At 43.7% G+C, this 27,205-nt stretch overlaps 1 protein-coding gene across 4 annotated transcripts in view; it reads right to left on the reverse strand.

The window, feature by feature from the left end:
• The window catches only part of LOC126267692 (probable 3',5'-cyclic phosphodiesterase pde-5), a 1,251,264-nt gene that overhangs the window by 122,819 nt on the left and 1,101,240 nt on the right, over positions 1 to 27,205 (reverse strand). For all 4 annotated transcript variants that reach the window (XM_049973005.1, XM_049972997.1, XM_049973010.1 and 1 more), the window contains exon 7: positions 358 to 590. In XM_049973005.1, coding sequence (XP_049828962.1) covers positions 358 to 590 — 233 coding nt within the window. The remainder of the gene's footprint in view (positions 1 to 357; positions 591 to 27,205) is intronic.

The raw sequence follows: 27,205 nt of genomic DNA on the forward strand, positions 1-27,205 counted from the left end.
CTAGCACGGCAGGATGCCAACTGAGCGGCAGAATGATATGACACTAAGATGGTCGCGCTAGCCCCGCCTCTAACGGGCACAAACGAAAACGTAATGTACTTTGTGAATAGCCCTCGTAGTTGAGAGGGAGAAGGAGACGAAAAAAAATAGCTTTTTCAACAAATCTGGGTACACCGTTTTAGCGTATTGTAAAATTCATAGAGGTTTTATCTGAACATATTCAAAACCAGACAAATTGAAGTGTATCCCTTGAGTAGGTTTACTTGTTGGTATAAGTGCTGACTGCTTGAGGAGGAACTATACAGTTAGGGATATTATTCAGTGTATGTGAATGCAGCAGGAGATGACAGTACTCACTTGACGACGGCGAGCAGGAAGTCGTTGAGCTTGCGCTGCTTGTTCATGGAGAGGTAGAGCTGTGCGTAGTGGAGCGCGATGCCGCCCCAGACCAGGTAGCTGGAGGCGATCTCCTCGTCCTCCTCGTGGAAGGCCAACCCCGGCAGCGAGCGCCACATCTCCAGCACGGCCACCAGCTGCCCGTCCGGCTGCAGCACCGGCTGGTACAGCACGTGGCCCACGTCGTTCTGGCCCTGCGCACCAAGCAGTCAGTACAGGCTGTCGGTATATCACGGTAGGCGCATACAGCGTTATCGTCTGGGATCTACTAAGCAATGTGTGCACACAGGTTTTCTATCTTTTGGGGGCCATGGAACTCCTCAGCCATGATGCGTGTATCTGTTGCATTTCGTTGACTGTAGTGCACTCGTTTATACGTTAGTATCGTGTTTATGTTGTATGGTTATGAGGGAGGGGTGCATACATAAATTATTGACAAATGTTCTCTTTGCTGTTCCCCGGACGAGACCAACATATGCAACTTTAAGGTTAAATGGTTAGCAAATAGTGAATATAGATGCTACAACATGCCGCTTCCATCAAATAATAGTTCATTCAAGACTCGTGAACCCCCACATCAGTACGAATACTAGATTGTAAATTAAGAAAACCACTGGCGATAAGGCCTCCGCAATGCGTGGTTAGATTTCTTAACTGTTGGCTATGTTATAGCCCACGGATCAACCAACGCACAAGGCGAACCAAAGATTGCGTTTTATTGGCGCAACACTTAAAAGATGGAACAAATCCACTAAAGAGACTGCCTACACCATGATTCTAGATCGCCTGTAGGAGTACTGCTGCGTGGTATGGGATCCTCGCCGGATTTCATTGACGGAGGACAACGAAAAATTTCATGGAGAGTTGGAACGTCCTATCCCGACAATGTTACATTTATTGACCTGGCTTCCTTGTACTCCAGGAACCACTGTAACCGTTGACATGAAGCTTTTACAGGTCATTAAACTGTATGTTCTGAGTCTACTGAACTACAATAATTGCATTTCAGCTACTGCTTTCGGGAATATAATTTTTTAATTACACGGTTTAATTTTTGTGTACTTTTTTCACTTCATCCTAAAAAGCTTTTTTGTACGTCATCCTAAATAATTTTAATTATGTTCTTTTAATTCAGTAGACTTATGATATGTATGTTGCTTCGTACTGTACATCATCCTCTTGATCTTTTTCCAAGTTTTTTCTTCTTTTCTTCTTTCTGGGCTCCTTAGTGGCCATCTGTGTCGCATACTCTGTTTTATAAATGCGAACCTTGTCCATGTGTTCAAGTACTCTGATGCAGTTTGCTCCAGGATTAATTCCCATATGCTGTAGCACTTTCACCCTACCATTCTTGCAATCATTAAAAGCAATAACAGCATCACTGACACCCCACTTTACTGTCTTCATTCCAACAAAAACATTTCTTGGTAAGCGAGTTCATATAAGATTATTGAACGACTTATAGGAATTTTCAGTCTGACCATGCAGACACTTCTTCAGTAATTCTGGATTTGCCTGGTCTCTGTAAATAGGTTTTATGATATCCATCACTGCTGATGGGATGGAATGTTTATGGCTGTATGAACTGTTTGAGTACTGGGCATTGCGGTAGTTGCACCATGAGTCAGGTCCAAGAGAGCAAAGTTGATGTACTGGTTTTTCATCAGTTGACAGTCTGTGAATGAAAGTAGTTCATCAATCATTTTGTCTGTCAGCCTGCCTCTTATGGTTTTGCCTTCAGAAAGTTTCTTGTCCCTCAAACTTCGTTTCAACTTCCTCAACTTGGTGCCTATCCTCTTCCGGACATGACCAACACATTCCAGTTTTGTGATAATCTTCTCATCATGAGGCTGAGCTGATACTACACTCTTATATGCTTTTAAGTCTTGATCACCTAAGAACGTAGTGTAACCTGCTCCCCTTTCGTTCACAGATCGACTATAAATTTCAGTAGCTGCATAGGCCTATATCCAACACTTGTTCCTTCATAATTTCTGTCAGAGATATTCCCTTCTTCATTCCCTGCTTTACACTTACAACAATGTTTGGCTGACATCTGGAACTCTATTACCTTTCCAATGTCCACACCGGTCACTGTAGCTACAGAATTCTTAGAGCTGTAGCCGCGTTGCTGCCAAGTGCCATCAAAAGCTACTGGCATGTCAGTCATATCATCATTTATTTCAACAGCTTCGTTTGCAGCGCCCTTCATTGATTCACTTGCAACAGATTCCACAGCAACTCCAACAACTACTGCATACTTGTCGATTTTATGATGTGGGCGTGGCATATTCAACAAGTCGCACATTGTTTCTGCTGCAGTCTGTCCTTTGCCAATAGCTCTCAATGCATAAAATCACCTAACATTTACTTCAAAATAATTATCTTTACACTTATCAGAATTCCACAATGAATGGGTATATTTACAACTGGCACAATTAATGATAATTTTCCTGGCTAGTCCATTTGGTACCTCACTGTCTTCATGTAAACTAACTGTCCCTCCACATATTTTACAACACACAAATTCACCTAAAACCGCTGTTAGGATGTGTAAATCTATCAGAATATAATCTAACCTAACATTTACATCACTTTCATTTTGAGAAAATTGTGTATGACAACGTTTTATTTTAATCTTCGACGCAGTAATGGGTGTTTCTCCAGAAACTGACGAGTTTGCCTGCATTTCATTGTCTGTAACTTCACACAACACGTGCTGAACACAGTGTTTACCTTGATTCAAAAATCTATTACCATGAAACCTTCGTTTCTTACAAACACTTCTTTTTGGCGACATAGGTTACTTTTTGAGAGATTTACCAATCTATTCGTCACTTTTCCTCAGAAAAACGTTAGCACTTCGACATACAACGCGTTTTTATACTATGAAACGATACAATACTGTTTTTGACAGTGCTACCAATCCAAACGCGTAATTTAACCTTTATAACACAGCAATCCACAGCCTTCTATATAAAAAAATTATCGATTTTATTAGATCTTGAAGTGGTGCACGTAAAAATTTTAACATTTTCAACCGGTTTAGATTATATTTAAAAAAAATAAATTAAAATACTTCACATGGAAGTGGGCTTATAAGTGATATATATATATATATATATATATATATATATATATATATATATATATATATATATATATAAAATTATTCGGAAAATTGCAAATTTTATAATGAGATAAAAATCTGAAAATGTGGAAAAAAGGTTTTTTAAAGCTCTAATTCCCCTTAAATTGTTCAATCAGAAATGATAATTTTGTCCACGGAAACGCTTCTTTGCGTTGTAATATTACCAATAAACATAAATAATTAAACTAATTACACTCATAAATCCCTACTTATTTCTACTTAGTAATACTGCCGCTGATTTCAATGTTTCAGAGGCTATTTGCGTGAAAATTCAGGTTTTTATTCACGGAATGTACATTTCGGCCTGTAATTCAACGTAGGTAATATTTACAAAAAATTATTATGACAGCCCAAAATCGATCAAAGAGACCTGCCCTTAGACATTTCGTTTGTAACATTCACTTACAGAGATATTAATTTTTAAACATCATTTATACATAAATATTAAATAACTTAAAAAATTCATTTTGTATCGAATGTGCGTTTTCTCTCACGCAGTGACATTAATTTTGTCTTTGTAACCATGTTACTAGCTTACCTGTCACCACTTGGATTTAGATTTTGATAGATTTAGTCTTATTTGATATTTATTCTGGCCAGTCAGGTGGGCTATGGCGATTACCCTTCCATGTTTACAGCTAACTGACGGTTCTTCCGATCACGCTTCCAGAACCGGAGTCTACCTGACTTGTAATCTAAAATTCTCGTACCCTAAGCGTCTGCTAGTCACTGCCTCAAAGGATGTCGTCATCTACTGATGACACCTCGTGACTAGTGCGGCTACTGGGCCCCGCATGCTCGACTGACCCGCCTCCTCAGCTGTCAAAACACGCGCCCACCTCTGCCGCTCCAGCTCCGAAAGTCATAACAGGACGCGCGCACATGGCCACGTCTGTTTCTCGTCTCCATTTCCGGGATGTACAGTCTCAAGAGAGAGAGTGAATCCTGCTCTGGCACATATCAACCCACTCTCGAATAACACCATGGGAGCCATCTGAGAGAAAAGAAAAGTTCAAATGTGTGTGAAATCTTATGGGACTTAACTGCTAAGGTCATCAGTCCCTAAGATTACACACTACTTAACCTATATTATCCTAAGGACAAACACACACACCCATTCCCGAGGGAGGACTCGAACCTCCGCCGGGACCAGCCTCACAGTCCAAGACTGCAGCGCCTAAGACCGCTCGGCTAATCCCGCGCGCCAATCTGAGAGACTTAGACTTAACACTTACGTACTGTCACATAACGAAACATTGAGGAGATGCTTGAATTTTAACTCGGAACAGTGGTGCAAGGTTTGTTTGTCAGGAAATGTTTTAAATTGTAGGACATTTCCAGGGGCAGATGTGGACTCTGACCACAATCTATTGGTTATGAACTATAGATTAAAACTGAAGAAATTGCAAAAAGGTGGGAATTTAAGGAGATGGGACCTGGATAAACTGACTAAACCAGAGGTTGTACAGTTTCAGGGAGAGCATAAGGGAACAATTGACAGGAATGGGGGAACGATATACAGTAGAAGAAGAATGGGTAGCTCTGAAGGATGAAGTAGTGAAGGCAGCAGAGGATCAAATAGGTCAAAGGACGAGGGCTGGTAGAAATCCTTGGGTAACAGAAGAAATATTGAATTTAATTGATGAAAGGAGAAAATACAAAAATGCAGTAAATGAAGCAGGCAAAAAGGAATACAAACGTCTCAAAAATGAGATCGTCAGGAAGTGCAAAATGGCTAAGCAGGGATGGTTAGAGGACAAATGTAAGGATGTAGAGGCTTATCTCACTAGGGGTAAGACAGATACAGCCTACAGGAAAATTAAAGAGACCTTTGGAGAAAAGAGAACCACTTGTATGAATATCAAGAGCTCAGATGGAAACCCAGTTCTAAGCAAAGAGGGGAAAGCAGAAAGGTTGAAGGAGTAAGTAGAGGGTCTATACAAGGGGGATGTACTTGAGGACAATACTATGGAAATGGAAGAGGATGTAGATGAAGATGAAATGGAAGATACGATACTGCGTGAAGAATTTGATAGAGCACTGGAAGACCTGAGTCGAAACAAGGATCCAGGAGTAGACAACATTCCATTAGAACTACTGATGGCCTTGGGAGAGCCAGTCCTGACAAAACTCTACCATCTGATGAGCAAGATGTACGAGACAGGCGAAATACCCTCAGACTTCAAGAAGAATATAATAATTCCAGTCCCAAAGAAAGCAGGTGTTGACAGATGTAAAAATTACCGAACTATCAGTTTAATAAGTCACAGATGCAAAATACTAACGCGAATTCATTACAGACGATTGGAAAAACTGGTAGAAGCCGACCTCGGGGAAGATCAGTTTGGATTCCGTAGAAATGTTGGAACACGTGAAGCAATACTGACATTACGACTTATCTTAGAAGAAAAAAATTACGGAAAGACAAACCTACGTTTCTAGCATTTGTAGACTTAGAGAAATCTTTTGACAATGTTGACTGGAATACACTCTTCCAAATTCTAAAGTTGGCAGGGGTAAAATACAGGGAGCGAAAGGCTATTTATAATTTGTACAGAAACCAGGTGGCAGTTATAAGAGTCGAGGGGCATGAAAGGGAAGCAGTGGTTGGGAAGGGAGTGAGACAGAGTTGTAACCTCTCCCCGATGTTATTCAATCTGTATATTGAGCAAGCAGTAAAGGAAACAAAAGAAAAATTTGGAGTAGGTATTAAAATCCAAGGAGAAGAAATAAAAACTTTGAGGTTCGCCGACGACATTGTAATTCTGTCAGAGACGGCAAAGGACTTGGAAGAGCAGTTGAACGGAATGGACAGTGTGTTGAAAGGAGGATATAAGATGAACATCAACAAAAGCAAAAACGAGGATAATGGAATGTAGTCAAATTAAGTCGGGTGATGCTGAAGGAATTAGATTAGGAAATGAGACACTTAAAGTAGTAGATGAGTTTTGCTGTTTGGGGAGCAAAATAACTGATGATGGTCGAAGTAGAGAGGATATAAAATGTAGACTGGCAATGGGAAGGAAAGCGTTTCTGAAGAAGAGAAATTTGTTAACATCGAGTATAGATTTAAATGTCAGGAAGTCGTTCCTGAAAGTATTTGTATGGAGTGTAGCCATGTATGGAAGTGAAACATGGACAATTACTAGTTTGGACAAGAAGAGAAAAGAAGCTTTCGAAATGTGGTGCTGCAGAAGAATGCTGAAGATTAGATGGGTAGATCACGTAACTAATGAGGAGGTATTGAATAGGATTGGGGAGAAGAGAAGTTTGTGGCACAACTTGACTAGAAGAAGGGATCGGTTGACAGGACATGTTCTGAGGCATCAAGGGATCACAAATTTAGCATTGGAGGGCAGTGTGGAAGGTAAAAATCGTAGAGGGAGACCAAGAGATGAATAGTCTAAGCAGATTCAGAAGGATGTAGGTTGCAGTAGGTCCTGGGAGATGACGGAGCATGCACAGGATAGAGTAGCATGGAGAGCTGCATCAAACCAGTCTCAGGACTGAAGACCACAACAACAACAACATAAAATGTGATTTACATTCAGCAGTTTATCGATGTACTTTTGTTAATTGACGCACATACCACGCAGAAAGAGACATATTAATGTCTGATTACTGGGTGAGGCACAGTTTAGAATTTATATAACTTTATAAGTATTGTTCTGCTGCCTGTACTGGAATCACCACAGTCGTTTGTTTTTGTTTGAACAATAATTTTAATTATAAGGTACCTTAGTCAGACGACAGCTTCCGTACCTGGAGCACCACAGGAAAATACATCCTTCGTTCGTGAATTATTTCACCAGCTTGTAACTAGAAACGACCCATTTTCACTTACCTGCGTGCTTAGTGCTCGAAATCTTATTACATGTTTGTGTATTTGGTAGGCAACAGTTCCACGTGTTAAAGTCGGTCTAGTATGCACCCTACTGGCCGTTAAAATTGCTACACCACGAAGATGACGTGCCACAGACGCGAAATTTAACCGACAAGAAGAAGATGGTGTGATATGCAAATGATTAGCTTTTCAGAGCGTTCACACAAGGTTGGCGCCGGTGGCGACACCTACAACGTGCTGACATGAGGAAACTTTCCAACCGATTTCTCATACACAAATAGCAGTTGACCGGCGTTGTCTGGTGAAACGTTGTTGTGATGCCTCGTGCAAGGAGGAGAAATGAGTACCATCACGTTTCTGACTTTGATAAAGGTCGAATTGTAGCCTATCGAGATTGCGGTTTCTCGTATCGCGACATTGCTTCTCGCGTCGGTCGAGATCCAATGACTGTTAGCAGAATATGGAATCGGTGGGTTGAGGAGGGTAAAACTAAACGCCGTGCTGGATCCCAACGGCCTCGTATTACTAGCAGTCGAGATGACAGGCATCTTATCCGCATTGTTGTAACGGACCTTGCAGCCATGTCTCGATCCCTGAGTCACCAGGTGGGGACGATTGCAAGACAACAACCATATGCACGGACAGTTCGACGACGTTTGCAGCAGAATGGACCATCAGCTCGGAGACCATGGCTGCGGTTACCCTTGACGCTACATCACAGACAGGAGGGCCTGCGATGGTGTACTCAACGACGAACCTCTGTGCACGAATGGCAAAACGTCATTTTTTCGGATGAATCCAGGTTCTCTTTACAGCAACACGATGGTCGCATCCGTGTTTGGCGACATCATGGTGAACGCACATTGGAAGCGTTATTCGTCATCGCCATACTGGCGTATCACCCGGCGTGATGGTATGGGGTGCCATTGGTTATACGTCTCGGTCACCTCTTGTTCGCATTGACAAGACTTTGAACAGTGGACGTTACATTTCAGATGTGTTACGAACCGTGGCTCTACCTTTCATTCGATCCCTACGGAACCCTACATTTCAGCAGGACGACCGCATGATGCAGGTCCTGTATGGGCCTTTCTGGATATAGAAAATGTTCGACTTCTGCCCTGGCCAGCACATTCTCCAGATCTCTCACGAATTGAAAACGTCTGGTCAATGGTGGCCGAGCAACTGGCTCGTCACAATAGCCAGTCACTACTCTTGATGAACTGTAGTATCGTGTTGAAGCTGCATGGGCAGCTGTACCTGTAGACGCCATCCAAGATCTGTTTGACTCAATGCCCATCCGTATCAAGGCCGTTATTAGGTTATTAGGGCCAGAGGTGGTTGTTCTGGGTACTGATTTCTCAGGATCTGGGCACCCAAATTGCGTGAAAATGTAATCACATGTCAGTTCTAGTATAACATATTTGTCCAATGAATACCCGTTTATCATCTGCTTTTCTTCTTAGTGTAGCAATTTTAATGGCCAGTAGTGTAGTTTCATTGTCTTTAGAAGGGATATGGACGGTGATTACTATGTTCAGATACGAGCGGTGTTCGAGACCTTTCGTTCACAGCTCCAGGTTGCGCTGCCTTGAGTCAAGCAGCTTGAGGCCGTTGCTAATGGGCATCACCATAGGTGGCCAAATGTGTGTTTTCAGTGTACGTTCGGCACATCCCACGTGTCCCCCAACCCGTCCAGTACTGTGGTCGCTCAGGTTATTACCTGCACTGAGGTTGATCTATCAGCCGTGGTCACGTCGGAGGTCATTTCGAGGTATGGCAGGCAGTGAAAGACTTTCCGAGTGGACGGTCGAAATCTCTTCCCGGTTCGTCTAGCAAAACAAGTTTCAGGCACTACCTGTGTCTGATTAAGGTCCTGAGCCAGATGTAGTCGCTTGTTATGTTGCATAGGTAGCCACAGCCTGCAAGAGCCTGGCATTGATACAGGGTTGGATAACTGGTTGTTGGGATCTCCAATGTTAGGTGCGTAATGAATCCCTTTTTAGATATGGCTGCCAAGGATGGGAAGAAGTTCAATGAGCACTGCTTGTTCATACTGGGAGAGTCATCCCAGGTGTGGAATTGGTTCTTCCAGACATCATGAACAGCACAGGGTGCAGCCATCTGCAGATGTTATGTCGATAATAATGATGGCTGTCCCTTTGTATAAGAAGAGCTTCTTTCTGGTTTCTGGACGCTATCTGAAATGGTGAAGACTGCCAGTCTTTCTTGAGAGATGAAGACAGAGCTCAGCATCGTCGACAGATCTGACTGCGGAGCTTTGTTTCAGAGGCGAGTGGATAGCGTGAGTCGAAGGCTCAAGCGGTTCTGCGACCGTGAAGGCTGCAGACTCCTCGACTTGAGCCATTGGATGGTGGGTTATCGGGGACCTCTTAATAGATCAGGCGTCCAATTGATTTATCAAGATATCTGTATGATGTGAAAAGTGTCAATTGACTCTAGACAATAAATAGTGTTATGTCATTCGCACGAGTACTAAAAGGAATCCGTTAAATTTTGGTTACACGATAAATGACACAAAAACTAAAGGCTGTAAATTCAACTAAATAACTAGGAATTGCAATCACGGACAACAAATTGGATCGATTACATAGTTAATGTTGTAGGTAAGACAAACGAAAGACTGTGTTTTACTGGCATAACACTTAGAAGATACAGCAGGTCTACTAAAGAGGCTGCCTATACTAGGCTTATCGGTCCTGTGCTTGAGTATTGCTGTGCGATATGGGATCCTTACCAGATAAGACTGACGGAGAACATCGACAAAAGTTGAAAGTAGGGCACCTCGTTTAGTATTATAGCGAAACAGAGGAGAGAATGGTACGGATATGATACGCGAGCTGGGGTGGCGATCGTTAAAACAAATTTGATTTAATTTTCTCATTTTTAGGAAACAGAAGGAGCGACCTGTTTACTTGCGACAAGCTTTCTAAAGCCAAGGTCGCATAAATATTTCTTTATTTAAGAAGACCGGTTTCAACAGACTTTGCTGTCATCTTCAGATTTTGAAAAATCTTTCTTGTTTGAAACATGTTCATTTTAAGTCGGACCTCACGCCAAGTTGTAATATGGATAGTTACGACAAACCTTTTATAATGTGCTTTCTTTTTGTCCACATGACAGCTTGGCGTGAGATCCAAATTAAAATGAACACGTTCCACTAAAAAAAACATTTTTTATGAGCTGAAGATGAGAGCAGAGTCTGTCGAAACTGGTTGTTTGAAATAAAGAAAGATTTATGCCAGCTTGCCTTTAGAAAGTTTTTAGCACGTTAAAACAAAGTCGCTTTTCGTTTCTGCGACACCTTTTCAGGAGACTTCAACCACAAACTTTCTCACCCGAATGCAAAGTATTCTTTCGACACCAACCCACACAGGAAGAAATTTTCATCGTAATAAAATAAATGAGAGCTCTCGCGGAAAGAAGTATGTGGTTGTTTTTTATTAGTGCGTTGTTCGTGAGTGGAACGGTAGAAAAATAGTGTGAAGTGCCAGTCACTTATGTGTGAATTGCAGAACAATTGTGTGGATGTCGATGTCGACAACCATGGGAAGCGACTCATCCGAAAACAATTGGAATCATACTAGTGAAACCTAAATTCACAACATGGCACAAACTTTCTATTTTACATGTCGTACGGCTGGACAGATGCCCTTAGCTATGTAGAAAGACCATGGCCAACACCTTTCTTAACCTTTTATAGCTGGGTCAATGCTCCGTCTTTGAAGATATCGACTTCAAAGAAACCTTTAACTTTTCTTTCCTTCGTCCTTAATAATTCTTTACTCAAGGCCATGGTTAATTACTGTTCAATTCTTTATTTTCTAGTGAGTAAACAAAATAATGAGTATGGCGAGAAGGCGAGACATGAGATCAGCCCTATGCAACGCTCAGAAAAGACGGCGGCGGGGTTAATTAGTGGGGTATGGGCGTGACAGGCCGCAGCTAAGGGGGCGTTGAACAGGGATGGGGAATTGGCTTTCTGCCGAAGCCGCAACCGAATGCAAAACTGAAGAAACGGAGTGTAGGGCTGGAGCAGTTTCCGCTCAGATACGGCAGAAGATAACGGTGGCACTAAGCGAAAAGAGCTGTAAGAGAATGACACAAAGCTCATGCAAGGGTGTGGAAAGAGTTTCGTTGGCTCCTTCCGTCATAAAATAATGAAGTGTGGTCTGTTGGCAGCGCTGCAATCGTATTTTCCACCTTAAGTGAAGAACAAACTGCAAACGAACAGAAAAACAAATATGTGGCATAGGCCATTACACAACATGTAGAAGAAATAAAGCTGAATAACAATCTCAAGTATTAAACACAAATCATCAAAGTCAAAACATTTGTTGGAATTGTCTCCATTGGTGCAGACTTTCTGCTCTATATAAGCATTTGCCAACGTCGTACACCAGGCAGTGGATATTTGTCAATTAGCCAAACTTTCAGTTTCTCTGATTCTCAAGTTCAACCAACTGAAGTTGCAGAAGTTAACTTAACAATGGATATGGACGAAAGCGCTTCATGATACGAAATTAGTTCAAGAACGTGTACGCTACCTTGGCGAACATCTCAAAACGCAGAACTTCATTCTATATTGTGGAGATCCTGCTTCGAGTTTTGCCATATTTTGTTACAGATCTGTAACACATTTTGCCGGCCGGTGTGGCCTACATGTTCTAGGCGCTACAGTCTGGAACCGCGCGACCGCTACAGACGCAGGTTCGAATCCTGCCTCGAACATGGGTGTGTGTGATGTCCTTAGGTTAGTTAGGTTTAAGTAGTTCTAAGTTGTAGGGGACTGATAACCTCAGAAGTTAAGTCCCATAGTGCTCAGAGCCATCTGAACCATTTAACAAAGTAGTGAAAGCGACGTGTACGACAGAATGACAGCAACTTCAGCACTACTAAATGATGTGCAGCTGACGACGAACTACAATGAAACGGGATGGGGAGAGTGTCTATCTATAGGTTTGCAACCTTGGATGCAGCACAGCATTGTACCCGTTCCGGTAGAAAAAGGTCCCAATGCCCAACATGACTTGGCTACAGGTGACTGTACAAACGATGACCACTGCTTTCGGCCGGAGGGACGGCTCATTGTCCCGGCGCTCAGGGGTTGGCGACGCTGTGGCGGCGCCAGTTCTCCCAAAACTGGCGGGACTAGTGTGTCTGCAGTTTGAATCTGAAAGTAGCGGCCCTGAACTTCTACAGATTTTCGCCGCCTGGTGAATGTGCTGAATTAATCGAGTGATGAACAACAAAACTGCCCCTTCAATAGTCCTCTAGTCAGGCGAGCCATTGGTGGTTTCCACTGGCCACAGAAAACTGATTTTATGTACAAATTGACTGATTAATTTCAACGGATTGATCTGTAGACCCATGACTACTAGTTTTGAGTTCCTGATTGCCTAAGCAATAAGAATCTGTTATTAGAAACCTGAGTTTTAACTCTCTTCCTTTGTAAGAGGACTAGACTGGACAGCTGTTGAGACTCTCCACGTGCTTCATGCGTCTCAGAGAAGTCTGCGGGCTACAGGTTGATGAGATAATAAAATAAAGAAGGATATTCTAAGGCCAAGAATAAAAGTGCGAGGGGAACATGTACCAACGCAGACTTTCTCACACGGTATAGCCTCCCATATGACTTTGAACAACAGTCAAATGGACTAGAAAAGATGCTTCGCTTCTAACTCAGACGGAGAGTAAACAAAAGAAACACAATCTGATAAAAAAGGAAAAGAGTCGACTTTTTAAAAAGCTAACCAATGGAAGGCACCAAAAAGCTGTAATGGTAGGTGGAGATGTTTAATCCGTTCATCTCGGATTACTGTGGAATATCCACCAATTTGGAGGAACAGAAAGTGAACGAGGCGAAAGAACCCAACTGTATCGGAAGAGGCATTTTTGAAGAGGAAAAAAAGGGAATAACACCAAGTAAAAGTATAAGAAGCAATGCACTGTCGCGTCTGGTACACATACACCTCAGACGACTCCACGCTCCTCTGTTGCAGCAGGCATCGCACTCACAGGATGTGCCTCCAGTAGAGTACCCACGCGACTCCATTACATCTTGTCGACTGTCAGGCCAGACACTGACGAGGCTCACTTTGGCTCTTTATTGACGTGCCCTGTCTATGATACCACGGCCGCTAATCTACCAGCCCATTTTTTCTACAGACGTTTCTACAGGCACCGTAACAGCCACTTGAGATAGCTCCGCGCAACACGGATTACACTGTAATCCGCAATCCTGACACCACTATCTTTTAATTTTATCCTGCTTCGGCGCTACCTAAGTCAATAATGGTTGGCTATGTTGAAAAAATATAACGTTCAAGACAGTTTTGATTTAATTAAGTGAGTATTTTTACGCTGTAAAATGCCGCGTCATGTCACTCGGTCATGATAACACAAAAAGAGACTGATTTAGATTACGTTGCATTCGTCAAACGGTTCTGGCAAACAGTATTATCTCTAGTTTAAAAGCAAATGTGTCAAACGAATAACTAAGTTGGGTTTTAATGTTGTCATACCCTAATCTTACCAGTTTCGAAACTGACGTAAAAATGTAACCATTTAAACAGATGCATCATTTGCAAACATTGGTTTTACACTATCTGACAGAAAGTATCCAGACGCCTATTAGTGACCATTAATATGAGCTTTGTCACCATTCACCTTTAAGGCGGCATGATCTCTGCTGGGCACACCTTCAACGAGGTATCTGTGGAGGAATAATAGCCCGTTCTAACTCAAGAGCGGAAAGAAGAGAAAGCGTGATGTCGGACGCTGTGGTCTGGAGCGCAGTCGACGTCCTGACTCATCCCAGTGGTGTTCCATTGGGTTGAGGTCGGAACTCTAGGCAGGCCAGCCCATTTCAGGAACGTTACTGTTCATAAATCATTGCCTTGTCTGACAGACGCTGCGTCATGACAGGATGCACTGTCGTCCTTATACAAACAACGGGTTCGCCTCTGAGCTGTTCCTCCACTGTACCTAGTACACAACGCTGTAAAGTGTGTTCATGTCATTCTGCATTTAGCGTTATCTTAAGCTTAATAACGGTACCACACTCTAACCACGGAAAACACTCAGCGTAACACCACCTTCTTCGTACTTCGCTGTTGGCTCCACACACGTTGGCAGGTAATGTTATCCAGGCTTCCGCCAAACCGAATTCCTTACGTCGGATTGCCACAGAGTACAGAGTGATTCATCATCCAAATCACTCCTTTCCAGTCATTCACTCACCAGTGGCTTCGCTCTTTCACCACCTGGAACGTCACTTTGCGCTGAACACAGAAATTTGAGGCTTGAGAGGAGGTGCTCCACCATTCTACGCCTTTCTTCTCATCGGTTAATTCCGTTGTTATGGCTTCTCTGCTGACAACACGGTACTCCCCGCCCCCTTTTATATTAGCGAATCCGCCTCTCGTGACATGTAGTGGTTAATACCGCATTACATCGGGATGTCTGCATACCTCTGCTCAGATGGTGTATAAGTTTACTCAGTATACACTACGTGATCAAAAGTAGCGGAACATCTGGCTGAAAATGAGTTACAAGTTCTTGGCGCCCTCTATCAGTAATGCTGGAATTCAGTATGGTGTTGCCCCACCCTTAGCCTTGATGACAGATTCCACTCTCGTAGGCATATGTTCCACCAGTTACCGGAAGGTTTCTTGGGGAATGGCAACCCATTATTCACAGAGGGCTGCACTAAGGAGAGGTATCGATGTCGGTCGGTGAAGCCTGGCACGAAGTCGGCGTTCCAAATCATCCTAAAGGTGTTCTATAGGATCCAGGTCAGAACTCTGTGCAGGCCAGTCCATTACGGGGACGTTACTGTCATGTAAGCACTCCGCCACAGGCCATGCATTATGAACAGGTGTTCTATCGTGTTGAATTATGCAATGGCTATCTCCGTATTGCTCCTGAACAATGGGAAGAAAGAAGGCTCTTAAAACATCAATGTAGGCCTGTGCTGTGATAGTGCCACGCAAAACAACAAGGTGCGCAAGCCCCTTCATAAAAACACGACTCTGTCAGTCAACAATGGAAGTCGGCCTGTGCGATTTTGTGCTGTACGTGTCCTTTCACGTTTCAACTCCACTATCACATCCAAAACAGTTTACTTAGGGATGTTTAGGAGTGTGGAAATCTCGCGTACAGACGTATGGCACAAGTGACACCCAACCACTGACCACATTCGAAGTCCGTGAGTTCCGCGGAGCGCCCCATTCTGCTCTCTCACCATGACTAATAACTACTGATCTTACTGATATGGAGTACCTGGCAGTAGGTGGCAGCACAATGCATCTAATGTGAAAAACGTATATTTTTGGGGGTGTCCGCATACTATTGATCACATAGTGTATGTACCACAGTTCTGATATACCTTTTAGTAGCATGTCCTGCAGCACCATTGCTACTTGACGTAATGGCTGTGCAAACCCCAGACATTACCGTTCACTTGTTCTGGATTCTGATTTTTTATTCATATTACTCCGAAAGTATTGCTGGTGCATAGGCTTACAACAAAGCTCTTGTTACTATTTACAGTGTTTCAAATTAAGATTTAGTCTCAACTAACTCGCTTGAAGTACGTCTAGCAGTTGCCTTCAGCAACGTTCTGTCTCCGTTGTCAATACTCTTTCACATACTTTTTTAAAAGGAAGCTTAAGATCTGCGTCTCGCTGACGACGAGGTCATTAAAGCTTGAAGTTGAGAAATACGAGGAAGAAAATTAGTCGTGTTCCTATATAAGAAAACATCCTCCCTTTTGCCTTCTGCAATTTCGTGAAATTACGGAAAGCCTCTGGGGAGTATAGAGAAACACTAGCGCTCCTTAGTATTTTGAGAGGATACGAAAGAGGTCGTTTCTCAAGAGGTAGCCTCAGTTTGGATTTACATGATTTCGTCCCTGAGAGTGAAAATGGTGGCGTCAAACTTTCTTCTGATTTTATCTTATAATGTGATTAGTTATGCAAACCATTAGTCATCAGTGTATGTTGGATGCACGGACTGCGCCTGATATAAATGCTGTACAGGCAATGCATAGGATCTCTGAGTAGTCCTGTTAACTCGTCATGAGAGGGTAGCGGCGTTGTGTAACAGTGAAGTACCGTTGTTGACAAAATTACTGCTTGTACCACTATCAGAGTATCATGAGACTGATATGCTCCTTTCAAATGGTAAAATTGATGACAACAGCAAAATATGGTGCATGGTAATATGAGCAAAAGTTTCCCCAACAAAAATACTCCGCAAGACTAAGGGAGACCAGAAGGGTAGAACCGTATCCTCCGTCTGCCCTATTTCAAAAACAGTAGTGTATAAGTACAGCGAAATATGTTTTCTGTGACTGTTGAATTTTACTCCATGTACAATACTACTGAATTCTACGCTTATCAGTCTGTCTTGTTTTAGGTATCATAAACGGATGCCGGTCAGCCACGTTCGGTCGACGCACTTCTCTCTGAGGCGAACGTGTTGAGACATTTGGAAGAGCAGGAGCAAGCGTGGAGCACGTGTCGTGCTAACATGTGAAGTGTTGTCTATGAACAGAAACAGCAACACCATCTGAAGCGAGTTGCAAAAGGCTCCTCATGACGCATACAAAAATCGATGTTCACGAGTGGTTAGAAGCAACTACACTCCTGGAAATTGAAATAAGAACACCGTGAATTCATTGTCCCAGGAAGGGGAAACTTTATTTACACATTCCTGGGGTCAGATACATCACATGATCACACTGACAGAACCACAGGCACATAGACACAGGCAACAGAGCATGCACAATGTCGGCACTAGTACAGTGTATATCCACCTTTCGCAGCAATGCAGTCTGCTATTCTCCCACGGAGACGATCGTAGAGATGCTGGATGTAGTCCTGTGGAACGGCTTGCCATGCCATTTCCACCTGGCGCCTCAGTTGGACCAGCGTTCGTGCTAGACGTGCAGACCGCGTGAGACGACGCTTCATCCAGTCCCAAACATGCTCAATGGGGGACAGATCCGAAGATCTTGCTGGCCAGGGTAGTTGACTTACACCTTCTAGAGCACGTTGGGTGGCACGGGATACATGCGGACGTGCATTGTCCTGTTGGAACAGCAAGTTCCCTTGCCGGTCTAGGAATGGTAGAACGATGGGTTCGATGACGGTTTGGATGTACCGTGCACTATTCAGTGTCCCCTCGACGATCACCAGAGGTTTACGGCCAGTGTAGGAGATTGCTCCCCACACCATGATGCCGGGTGTTGGCCCTGTGTGCCTCGGTCGTATGAAGTCCTGATTGTGGCGCTCACCTGCACGGCGCCAAACACGTATACGACCATCATTGGCACCAAGGCAGAAGCGACTCTCATCGCTGAAGACGACACATCTCCATTCGTCCCTCCATTCACGCCTGTCGCGACACCACTGGAGGCGGGCTGCACGATGTTGGGGCGTGAGCGGAAGACGGCCTAACGGTGTGCGGGACCGTAGCCCAGCTTCATGGAGACGGTTTCGAATGGTCCTCGCCGATACCCCAGGAGCAACAGTGTCCCTAATTTGCTGGGAAGTAGCGGTGCGGTCCCCTACGGCACTGCGTAGGATCCTACGGTCTTGGCGTGCATCCGTGCGTCGCTGCGGTCCGGTCCCAGGTCGACGGGCACGTGCACCTTCCGCCGACCACTGGCGACAACATCGATGTACTGTGGAGACCTCACGCCCCAGTGTTGAGCAATTCGGCGGTACGTCCACCCGGCCTCCCGCATGCCCCCTATACGCCCTCGCTCAAAGTCCATCAACTGCACATACGGTTCCCGTCCACGCTGTCGCGGCATGCTACCAGTGTTAAAGACTGCGATGGAGCTCCGTATGCCACGGCAAACTGGCTGACACTGACGGCGGCGGTGCACAAATGCTGCGCAGCTAGCGCCATTCGACGGCCAACACCGCGGTTCCTGGTGTGTCCGCTGTGCCGTGCGTGTGATCATTGCTTGTACACCCCTCTCGCAGTGTCCGGAGCAAGTATGGTGGGTCTGACACACCGGTGTCAATGTGTTCTTTTTTCCATTTCCAGGAGTGTAATACAGGTTTATTGTGAACGTATGAGCTGGGATAATTTGTGTGGTTGCAAACGAGCGGAGTTCCAGCTCGGTTTGATGCAACTACACATGCGACATCGGTTAGACGTTACATACCTAAATGAACGGATCAGTAGAGGGTACTAGCTTCATAGTTACCAAGGTCGCTAGATCTTACATATATTGGCAATTGTTTGGTTTTCTGATGACGATGCCGTATCATCAGATGACTGAAATATCGATCGCCTAGCCGCCCATATTTAACTTACTTTTTTTTTTTGTCATCAGTCTACTGACTGGTTTGATGCGGCCCGCCACGAATTCCTTTCCTGTGCTAACCTCTTCATCTCAGAGTAGCACTTGCAACCTACGTCATCAATTATTTGCTTAACGTATTCCAATCTCTGTCTTCCTCTACAGTTTTTGCTCTCTACAGCTCCCTCTAGTACCATGGAAGTCATTCCCTCATGTCTTAGCAGATGTCCTATCATCCTGTCCCTTCTCCTTATCAGTGTTTTCCACATATTCCTTTCCTCTCCGATTCTGCATAGAACCACCTCATTCCTTACCTTATCAGTCCACCTAATTTTCAACATTCGTCTATAGCACCACATCTCAAATGCTTCGATTTTCTTCTGTTCCGGTTTTCCCACAGCCCATGTTTCACTACCATACAGTGCTGTACTACAGAAGTACATACTCAGAAATTTCTTCCTCACATTAAGGCCGGTATTTGATATTAGTAGATTTCTCTTGGCCAGAAATGCCTTCTTTGCCATAGCGAGTCTGCTTTTGATGTCTTCCTTGCTCCGTCCGTCATTGGTTATTTTACTACCTAGGTAGCAGAATTCCTTAACTTCATTGACTTCGTGACCATCAATCCTGATGTTAAGTTTCTCGCTGTTCTCATTTCTACTACTTCTCGTTACCTTTGTCTTTCTCCGATTTACTCTCAAACCATACTGTATACTCATTAGACTGTTCATTCCGTTCAGCAGATCGTTTAATTCTTCTTCACTTTCACTCAGGACAGCAATGTCATCAGCGAATCGTATCATTGATATCCTTTCACCTTGTATTTTAATTCTACTCCTGAACCTTTCTTTTATTTCCATCATTGCTTCCTCGATGTACAGATTGAAGAGTAGGGTGAAAGGCTACAGCCTTGTCTTATACCCTTCTCAATACGAGCACTTCGTTCTTGATCGTCCACTCTTATTACTCCCTCTTGGTTGTTGTACATATTGTATATGACCCGTCTCTCCCTATAGCTTACCCCTACTTTTTTCAGTAGCTCGAACAGCTTGCACCATTTTATATTGTCGAACGCTTTTTCCAGGTCGACAAATCCTATGAACGTGTCTTGATTTTTCTTTAGCCTTGCTTCCATTATTAGCCGTAACGTCAGAATTGCCTCTCTCGTGCCTTTACTTTTCCTAAAGCCAAACTGATCGTCACCTAGCGCATTCTCAATTTTCTTTTCCATTCTTATGTATATTATTCTTGCAAACAGCTTCGATGCATGAGCTGTTAAGCTGATTGTGCAATAATTCTCGCACTTGTCAGCTCTTGCCGTCTTCGGAATTGTGTGGATGATGCTTTTCCGAAAGTCAGATGGTATGTCGCCAGACTCATATATTCTTCACACCAACGTGAATAGTGGTTTTGTTGCCTCTTCCCCTAATGATTTAACTATATGTGTCAGTTTCTAAACTAAACTAAACTTCTCCCGCACAGGCCATGAGTGCCCAAAGGTACCGACTGGCCGCCGTGTCATCCTCAGCCCACAGGCGTCATTGGATGCGAATATGGAAGGGCATGTGGTCAACACACCGCTCTCCCGGCCGTATGTCAGTTCCGAGACCGGAGCCGCTTCTTTCCAATGAAGCAGCCTCGCAAGGACTGAGTGCACTCCGATTTTCAACAGCGCTCGGCAGACCGGATGGTCACCCACCCGAGTGCTAGCCCAGCCCGACAGCGCTTAACTTCGGTGATGTGACGGGAACCGGTGTTACCACTGCCGCAAGGCCGTTGGCGCCTCACTCTCTACACGATAAATTTTTGAGAAAATTTCTTATGGAAGAGCAGCAGTCTGGCTAAAAGTATTTTAAAAATGAATTAAAAACTATCCCGATCGCAATGAAACATTTATTTAAATTGGTTGCCTATTCTTCAGACCATTAATACCATGATGGTAGGCTGTGGCTATGACCGAGCCGGTGTTATGACACCTGCTACGTTAATCGCCACCGACCGCCATCATGGTATAAATGGTCTGAAGATGGACACATTCTGACCGAAAAAGGTAAGTATTGTAATTAAATGTTTTATTGCGGTCGAGCCTATTTTTAATCCTTTTTTACTCTGCGCCATACACACACAAATTGTAATAAAGCTGCAGACAAAAAGGTAGAATAATTTTTGTAATTCACTGCGCGAGTTGATGCGTTCGTTCGGTTCCTAATTGAAGTATTGAAAGTATACCCGTGGCTATATCGGAAACATTCTCGTCCTTGTCTTCCACGGCGCCCAAACCATGATTTCTAAGACACAAATTCCTGTTTCAAAAATTGTCATCTCAACGTCGTGCACAACATGCAAACACTCTAGATTGTCGGACAGGGTTTCTAAACGTCGTCTCCTGAATTCTGAGTCCAGCACGTTAACCACTGTGCCATCAAGCTTGTTGCATTTACAAAATCAACTGCAGAGAGAGAGGGATTATAATATTACCCCAGTCTCTCCGTGCAAAGGTGTAAAATGTTAATTATCTTATTTCTAAAGACAGGATTTGCACTCGGAAGGAACCACAACTAATAGGAACCGCCGTTAAGGAACGCCAGGACCTTTCATAAGATTCTGAGATCTTCTCTGAAATGTTAAATACTCCGGTGGCCGTTAAATTCTCAACAGCACTAAAGCAGCAGGCAGTAAACGTCAGACTGAAACGAAGTGTGTTTAATGCTTGGATATGCAAATGATTAGAATTTCAGAACAACCGGGGTAACGCTGTCTATATTTTTTATATGATGAAAGAATATGCAGCGGGTTTTGCATTCAGAAATCGCATTTGAGTATTGGTTTACGTGAGTAGATCATTTTATATTTCGTGTAACCTTGAAGTACATATTATCACGTGTCGAAATATGACAGTGATACGATAGTTGCCCCTGGAAACTACAGTTCATCGTGCAACGATATTGCTGCTCACATTGACTGGGATCCCACGAGTGCCATGGGAATACGAAATCGACGGGAACAGCAGAACCATTCTCAACGCCACGCAGGATTTTAACGGTTGCACGCGACTGCATCTACATTTACATTTACATTTACATGGGCGCTCCACCGTACGCCGCGTGACAGACAGTTCCTCGTGGCACTACTCGTCGTTCTCTTTCCTTTTCTGATCACTGACAGAGAGAGGGAGAAACAACTAGCTGTGCCTCCGTATGAGCCCTAATTTCTCGTTTCTTATCCTCGGGGTCCTTACGCGAAATATATGTTTGCGGCACTAGTATCGCTCTATAGTGAGCTTCAAATGACGGTTCTCCAAACATTCTCAACAGTGTTTCTCGAAAAGAACGTCGTCTTCCCTCCAGGGATTCCCATATGAGTTCCCGAAGCATCTTCGTAACGTCTGCGTGCTGTTCAAACCTATCGGGAACAAATGTAGCAGACCGACCATGAATTGTTTCCAGCCTTTAACCCGACATGGTGTGGATCCCGATCACACGAGCAGTACTCAATAATACGTCGCACGAGCGTCATTAAGCGGTCTCATTTATACATGAACAACATTCTCCTAAAATTCTCGCAGTACACCGAAGTCAGTCATTCACCTTTCCAACCACAATCCGTACATGTTCGTTCCATTTCGTATCACTTTCCGCCCAGATATTTAAAAAACGTGATTGTGTCAACGCAGACACTACTAATGCTGTATCAGAACATTATAGGTTGGTTTTTCCCACTCATCCGCATTAATTTACATTTTTCTACTTTTAGAGCCAGCTGCCATTCATCACACCAATTAGATATTTTGTCTAAGTCATCTTGTATCATGACACAGTAGTTCATCTTTCACACCTTTCCGTACACTACAGCATTATCAGCAAACAACCGTAGATTGCTGCCCACACTGTCCGACAGATCATTTGCATAACAGCTGTGCTATCACACTTCCCTGGAGATTCCTGAAGATACTTTTGTTTCTGATGAACACTCGTCGTCGATGATTTACTGTATTCTATTAGCTTCGAAGTCTTCGAACCACTCACATATCTGGGAATCTGTTGCATATTCTCGTACCTTCCTTAACGGTTACCTGTCAAATGCTTTCCAGAACTCAAGGAGTATGGAGGCTGTCTGTTGCCCTTCATCTATAGTTCGCAGGATATCTTGTGCGAAAATGGCGAGTTTAGTTTCGCACAAACGATGCTTTCTAAAAGCGTGCTGATTCGTGGAAACGAGCTTTTCGGTTTGTATGAAATTTATTATATTCGAACTCAGAATATGTTCCACTTTTTCCGCTAGCTGGGACCTTGCACTGGGCGAGGGATTCGCTATAAATGCAAGGTAAGTAAGTGGTCAAAGACGTAGAGTACTCTTCCTAAAACCGAACTGGGATTCCATCCGGACCTTCGAATTATTTTTTTTCAATTATTTCAGGAATTTCCATAAGACACGGATGCCTATTACTATGTCGCTCTTATGGGAGTCTGTCCGATGGTCAAGCTACCACATGTCTGTACGATTCTCCTGCAGGATAGATTTCTTACACGCAAAATTTAAAATTTCGGCTTTCCTTTTGCTATCTTCTACTGCTATACCAGACTGGTCAACGGGAGACTGGATAGAAGCCATAGACCCTCTTAGTGATTTTACATAGGACCAGTGTTTTCTTGGGTTCTCGGCCACATCTGTTGCTAAGGTATGACGGTGCTAGTTGTTGCATGCTTCGCGAGCATATCTTCTTACAGGTGCATCGAATCTCTATTAACCTTTGCCTGTCGTCATTTGCATGATACCTTTTGAACAGAGAGTCCAAAAGCCGATGCTTTCTCAGAATTTTCCGGATTTCGTTGTTAAACCGCCATGTGTCTTTTCCGTCCTTAATCCACTTACTAGCCACTTGCTTCTCCAGAGCACGATTTACACTCCGTTGAAACTTTTCCCACAATTCCTCTATGCCTTTCATTCTGGAACTAAATGATGCCAACTAATTGTGTACGTGAGGTGCCAACAACTGCCCATCAGTTACTTCTTAACGGATTTATTAAGTTTCGCAACCATAGTCGCTACATAGTCGCTACATGAGATCATAATGACTAATCCCTGCCGCTATACTGAGGCTATCGATAAGATCCGGCCTGTTTGTAGCTACAAGGTATAAGATACGTCCGTTGCGTCTGGGCCGCCGAACTAGCTGCTCAAAACAGGTTTCGGAAAACGTGTTCAAAAGTACTTCGCAAGACTGATGTCTGCACTCCTTGAGGCCTGATAGGACAGACGTATGGCTCTCTCGGCCAAGCAGGTTCATAAAGCCACGTTACGGACCTTCCCTTGAACCAAGAAAGAGGATCATTTGGCATCCGCTGTGATTGATAGCCTCTGGCAGAGAACTGAAGCAGCGTGGAGTGACATGCTCTTAATTGTCATCCTAGCCCAGTTCGATTCGTTGCCAAACTGTTGCTGCCTGGCGTGTCAGTTATGAACATTAAATTTTGCACCGCGTAAACCACCAAATAACCCACAAATTTTACCTCTTCGCTTCTGAGGGAAACAAAAATCGCAGGGAATTTTCTTTTCATATTTTTCAGAAAGCTAACAAACATGCATGATACAAATACAAATCTAATATTTTTCTGCTGACTCACTAAGGCATAATTGGAGGTCACATATGAGTCCTCAAGTCCCACTAATCGCGAAATCGTACGTCATTGCTTTTTATTTTTTCCCTTTATTCACCAAAAACTATTTGATCTGAAACAGTAAACGGTTTATACTAATACGTACAGAAAATAGGAATCTCAATGTTAATATTTTTCAAATATATGATTTACAAAAGAAGTTTTTGTTGACGCACAAAAAACAATTTCACAAACGCAAGAAGATGATAAATATACTCCAATTTCTGGAAAGTAATAATCTGCTACTGCCAGTAAATCATTATGTTATGTTTTACGATAAGCTTTAAAACATTTATGTTTTACAATGCATAAACACATTCTACATTCTATACACGTGTGTCTTATCTTGGTATTTCAGCCAGGTTTCCTGCATTTTGATGCATTCTTTGCCTGAACAAATTTTGGTAGTTGGCAAACATTTTGAAATTTATTGCCACACAGCTCTTAATGTTTTTTCATTTTTTTTTCATCATCTACATCTCTACTGTCTGAAGAATTCATTGTACAAGGACGTTTCTTCTCCTGGCTAATGGCAGGATATCTTAACGTTCTCATTGTTTATCAGTCAGTTTCATCAAGATCAGCAGGACAATCTTCGATCAAAAACGAGAATTCGTCATCTATCCAACGAGATAATTCCTCATTGCTGTCATTAAAAAGAGTTTCTAATTCTTCATTAGTAACATTTCGTGCACTGCTCTAAAATGTAGAAATAAGTTATCGATTATCGAAGACCAAATTGAAATTAGCAAATATCCATTATGACCGGAGGTCAACGTACGAGGACCTTATAATAAGGGTTATTTCGTAGTAACGAACAAAATTTATACAAATCTGAACTAATTCTCAACATCTATAATAGCCAGCCAACGTCACTAAAAAAAAAAAACCGCACACAGACTCTCAGTCTCGTATTTAGGCATTACATTTTTAGAAGTAACCATTGTTTGCATACGACCAGCTGTGAACCTACACACAAATCGTATCTTGCAAGGTGCTGCACCTTGGTTTTCAAACTAAAAACTGTAGGTTCGACATTCGCGGACCATCAGTCTATAAGCGGCAAAATACTCCCATTTACGAGGGGAAGCCGGCAGGGGTGTCCGAGCGGTTCTAGGCGCTACAGTCTGGAACCACGCGACCGCTACGGTCGCAGGTTCGAATCCTGCCTCGGGCATGGCTGTATGTGATGTCCTTAGGTTAGTTAGGTTTAAGTAGTTCTAAGTTCTACGGGACTGATGACCTCAGAAGTTAAGTCCCATAGTGCTCAGAGCCATTTGAACCATTTTTTTACGAGGGTGTAAAGAGTTACTATTAATTCTTCTTACTATTCTGTATACACACAATACTTAAAATTTTGTTATTTGCTATCCCTCGTGGCTTTGTAGTTTTGTTGACCAGCTGTACATTCCGTGATGGTCAACGGCGACCTTCGTCCTTTAAACATTTCTGTCTATGGCAGCAGTTTGCCGAAATCGATGTACTCATTTCGTTAAAGCGATGGTATATGAAACGCCCAGTGTCTGCTCCGCCTTGAAGGAGGAGTGTACCACACGAGGGGTACCTGTGGTCTGGCAGTAGCCACTGCACTGGTTTCACTCATTCTACCTAGACAACAGCGTTTAGTTGTCATATCTACTGATAGTATGAGGTCTGCATAAAAGTAAATGTCTAATGTAGGAAGGGAAAAGGTCTACATAAACGATTTAGAAGACAATATCGACATGAGTAGTAAGAGGAATCCACTACATTTTAGTTACACGATAAGTAACACAAATCTGAAGGCTGCAAAATTCAGTTAAAGGTTCAAATGTGTGTGAAATCTTATGGGAGTAACTGGTAAGGTCATCAGTCCCTAAGCTTACACACTACTTGACCTAAATTATGCTAAGGACAACTACACACACCCATGCCCGAGAGAGGACTTGAACATCCGCCGGGACCAGCCGCACAGTCCATGACTGCAGCGCCTTTGACCGCTCGGCTAATCCCGCGCGGCAATTCAGCTAAATACTTAGGGATTACAACTACGAATAACATGGATAATGTTTTGGGTAAAGCAAATCAAAGACTGAAATTTATTGCCAGAAAATACACTCCTGGAAATGGAAAAAAGAACACATTGACACCGGTGTGTCAGACCAACCATACTTGCTCTGGACACTGCGAGAGGGCTGTACAAGCAATGATCAAACGCACGGCACAGCGGACACACCAGGAACCGCGGTGTTGGCCGTCGAATGGCGCTAGCTGCGCAGCATTTGTGCACCGCCGCCGTCAGTGTCAGCCAGTTTGCCGTGGCATACGGAGCTCCATCGCAGTCTTTAACACTGGTAGCATGTCGCGACGGCGTGGACGTGAACCGTATGTGCACTTGACGGACTTTGAGCGAGGGCGTATAGTGGGCATGCGGGAGGCCGGATGGACGTACCGCCGAATTGCTCAACACATGGGGCGTGAGGTCTCCACAGTACATCGATGTTGTCGCCAGTGGTCGGCGGAAGGTGCACGTGCCCGTCGACCTGGGACCGCACCGCAGCGACGCACGGATGCACGCCAAGACCGTAGGATCCTACGCAGTGCCGTAGGGGACCGCACCGCCACTCCCCAGCAAATTAGGGACACTGTTGCTCCTGGGGTATCGGCGAGGACCATTCGCAACCGTCTCCATGAAGCTGGGCTACGGTCCTGCACACCGTTAGGCCGTCTTCCTCTCACGCCCCAACATCGTGCAGCCCGCCTCCAGTGGTGTCGCGAAAGGCGTGAATGGAGGGACGAATGGAGACGTGTCGTCTTCAGCGATGAGAGTCGCTTCT

This window comes from Schistocerca gregaria, chromosome 1 (genome assembly GCF_023897955.1).
Source record: "Schistocerca gregaria isolate iqSchGreg1 chromosome 1, iqSchGreg1.2, whole genome shotgun sequence".
Taxonomy (NCBI): Eukaryota; Metazoa; Arthropoda; class Insecta; order Orthoptera; family Acrididae; genus Schistocerca; species Schistocerca gregaria.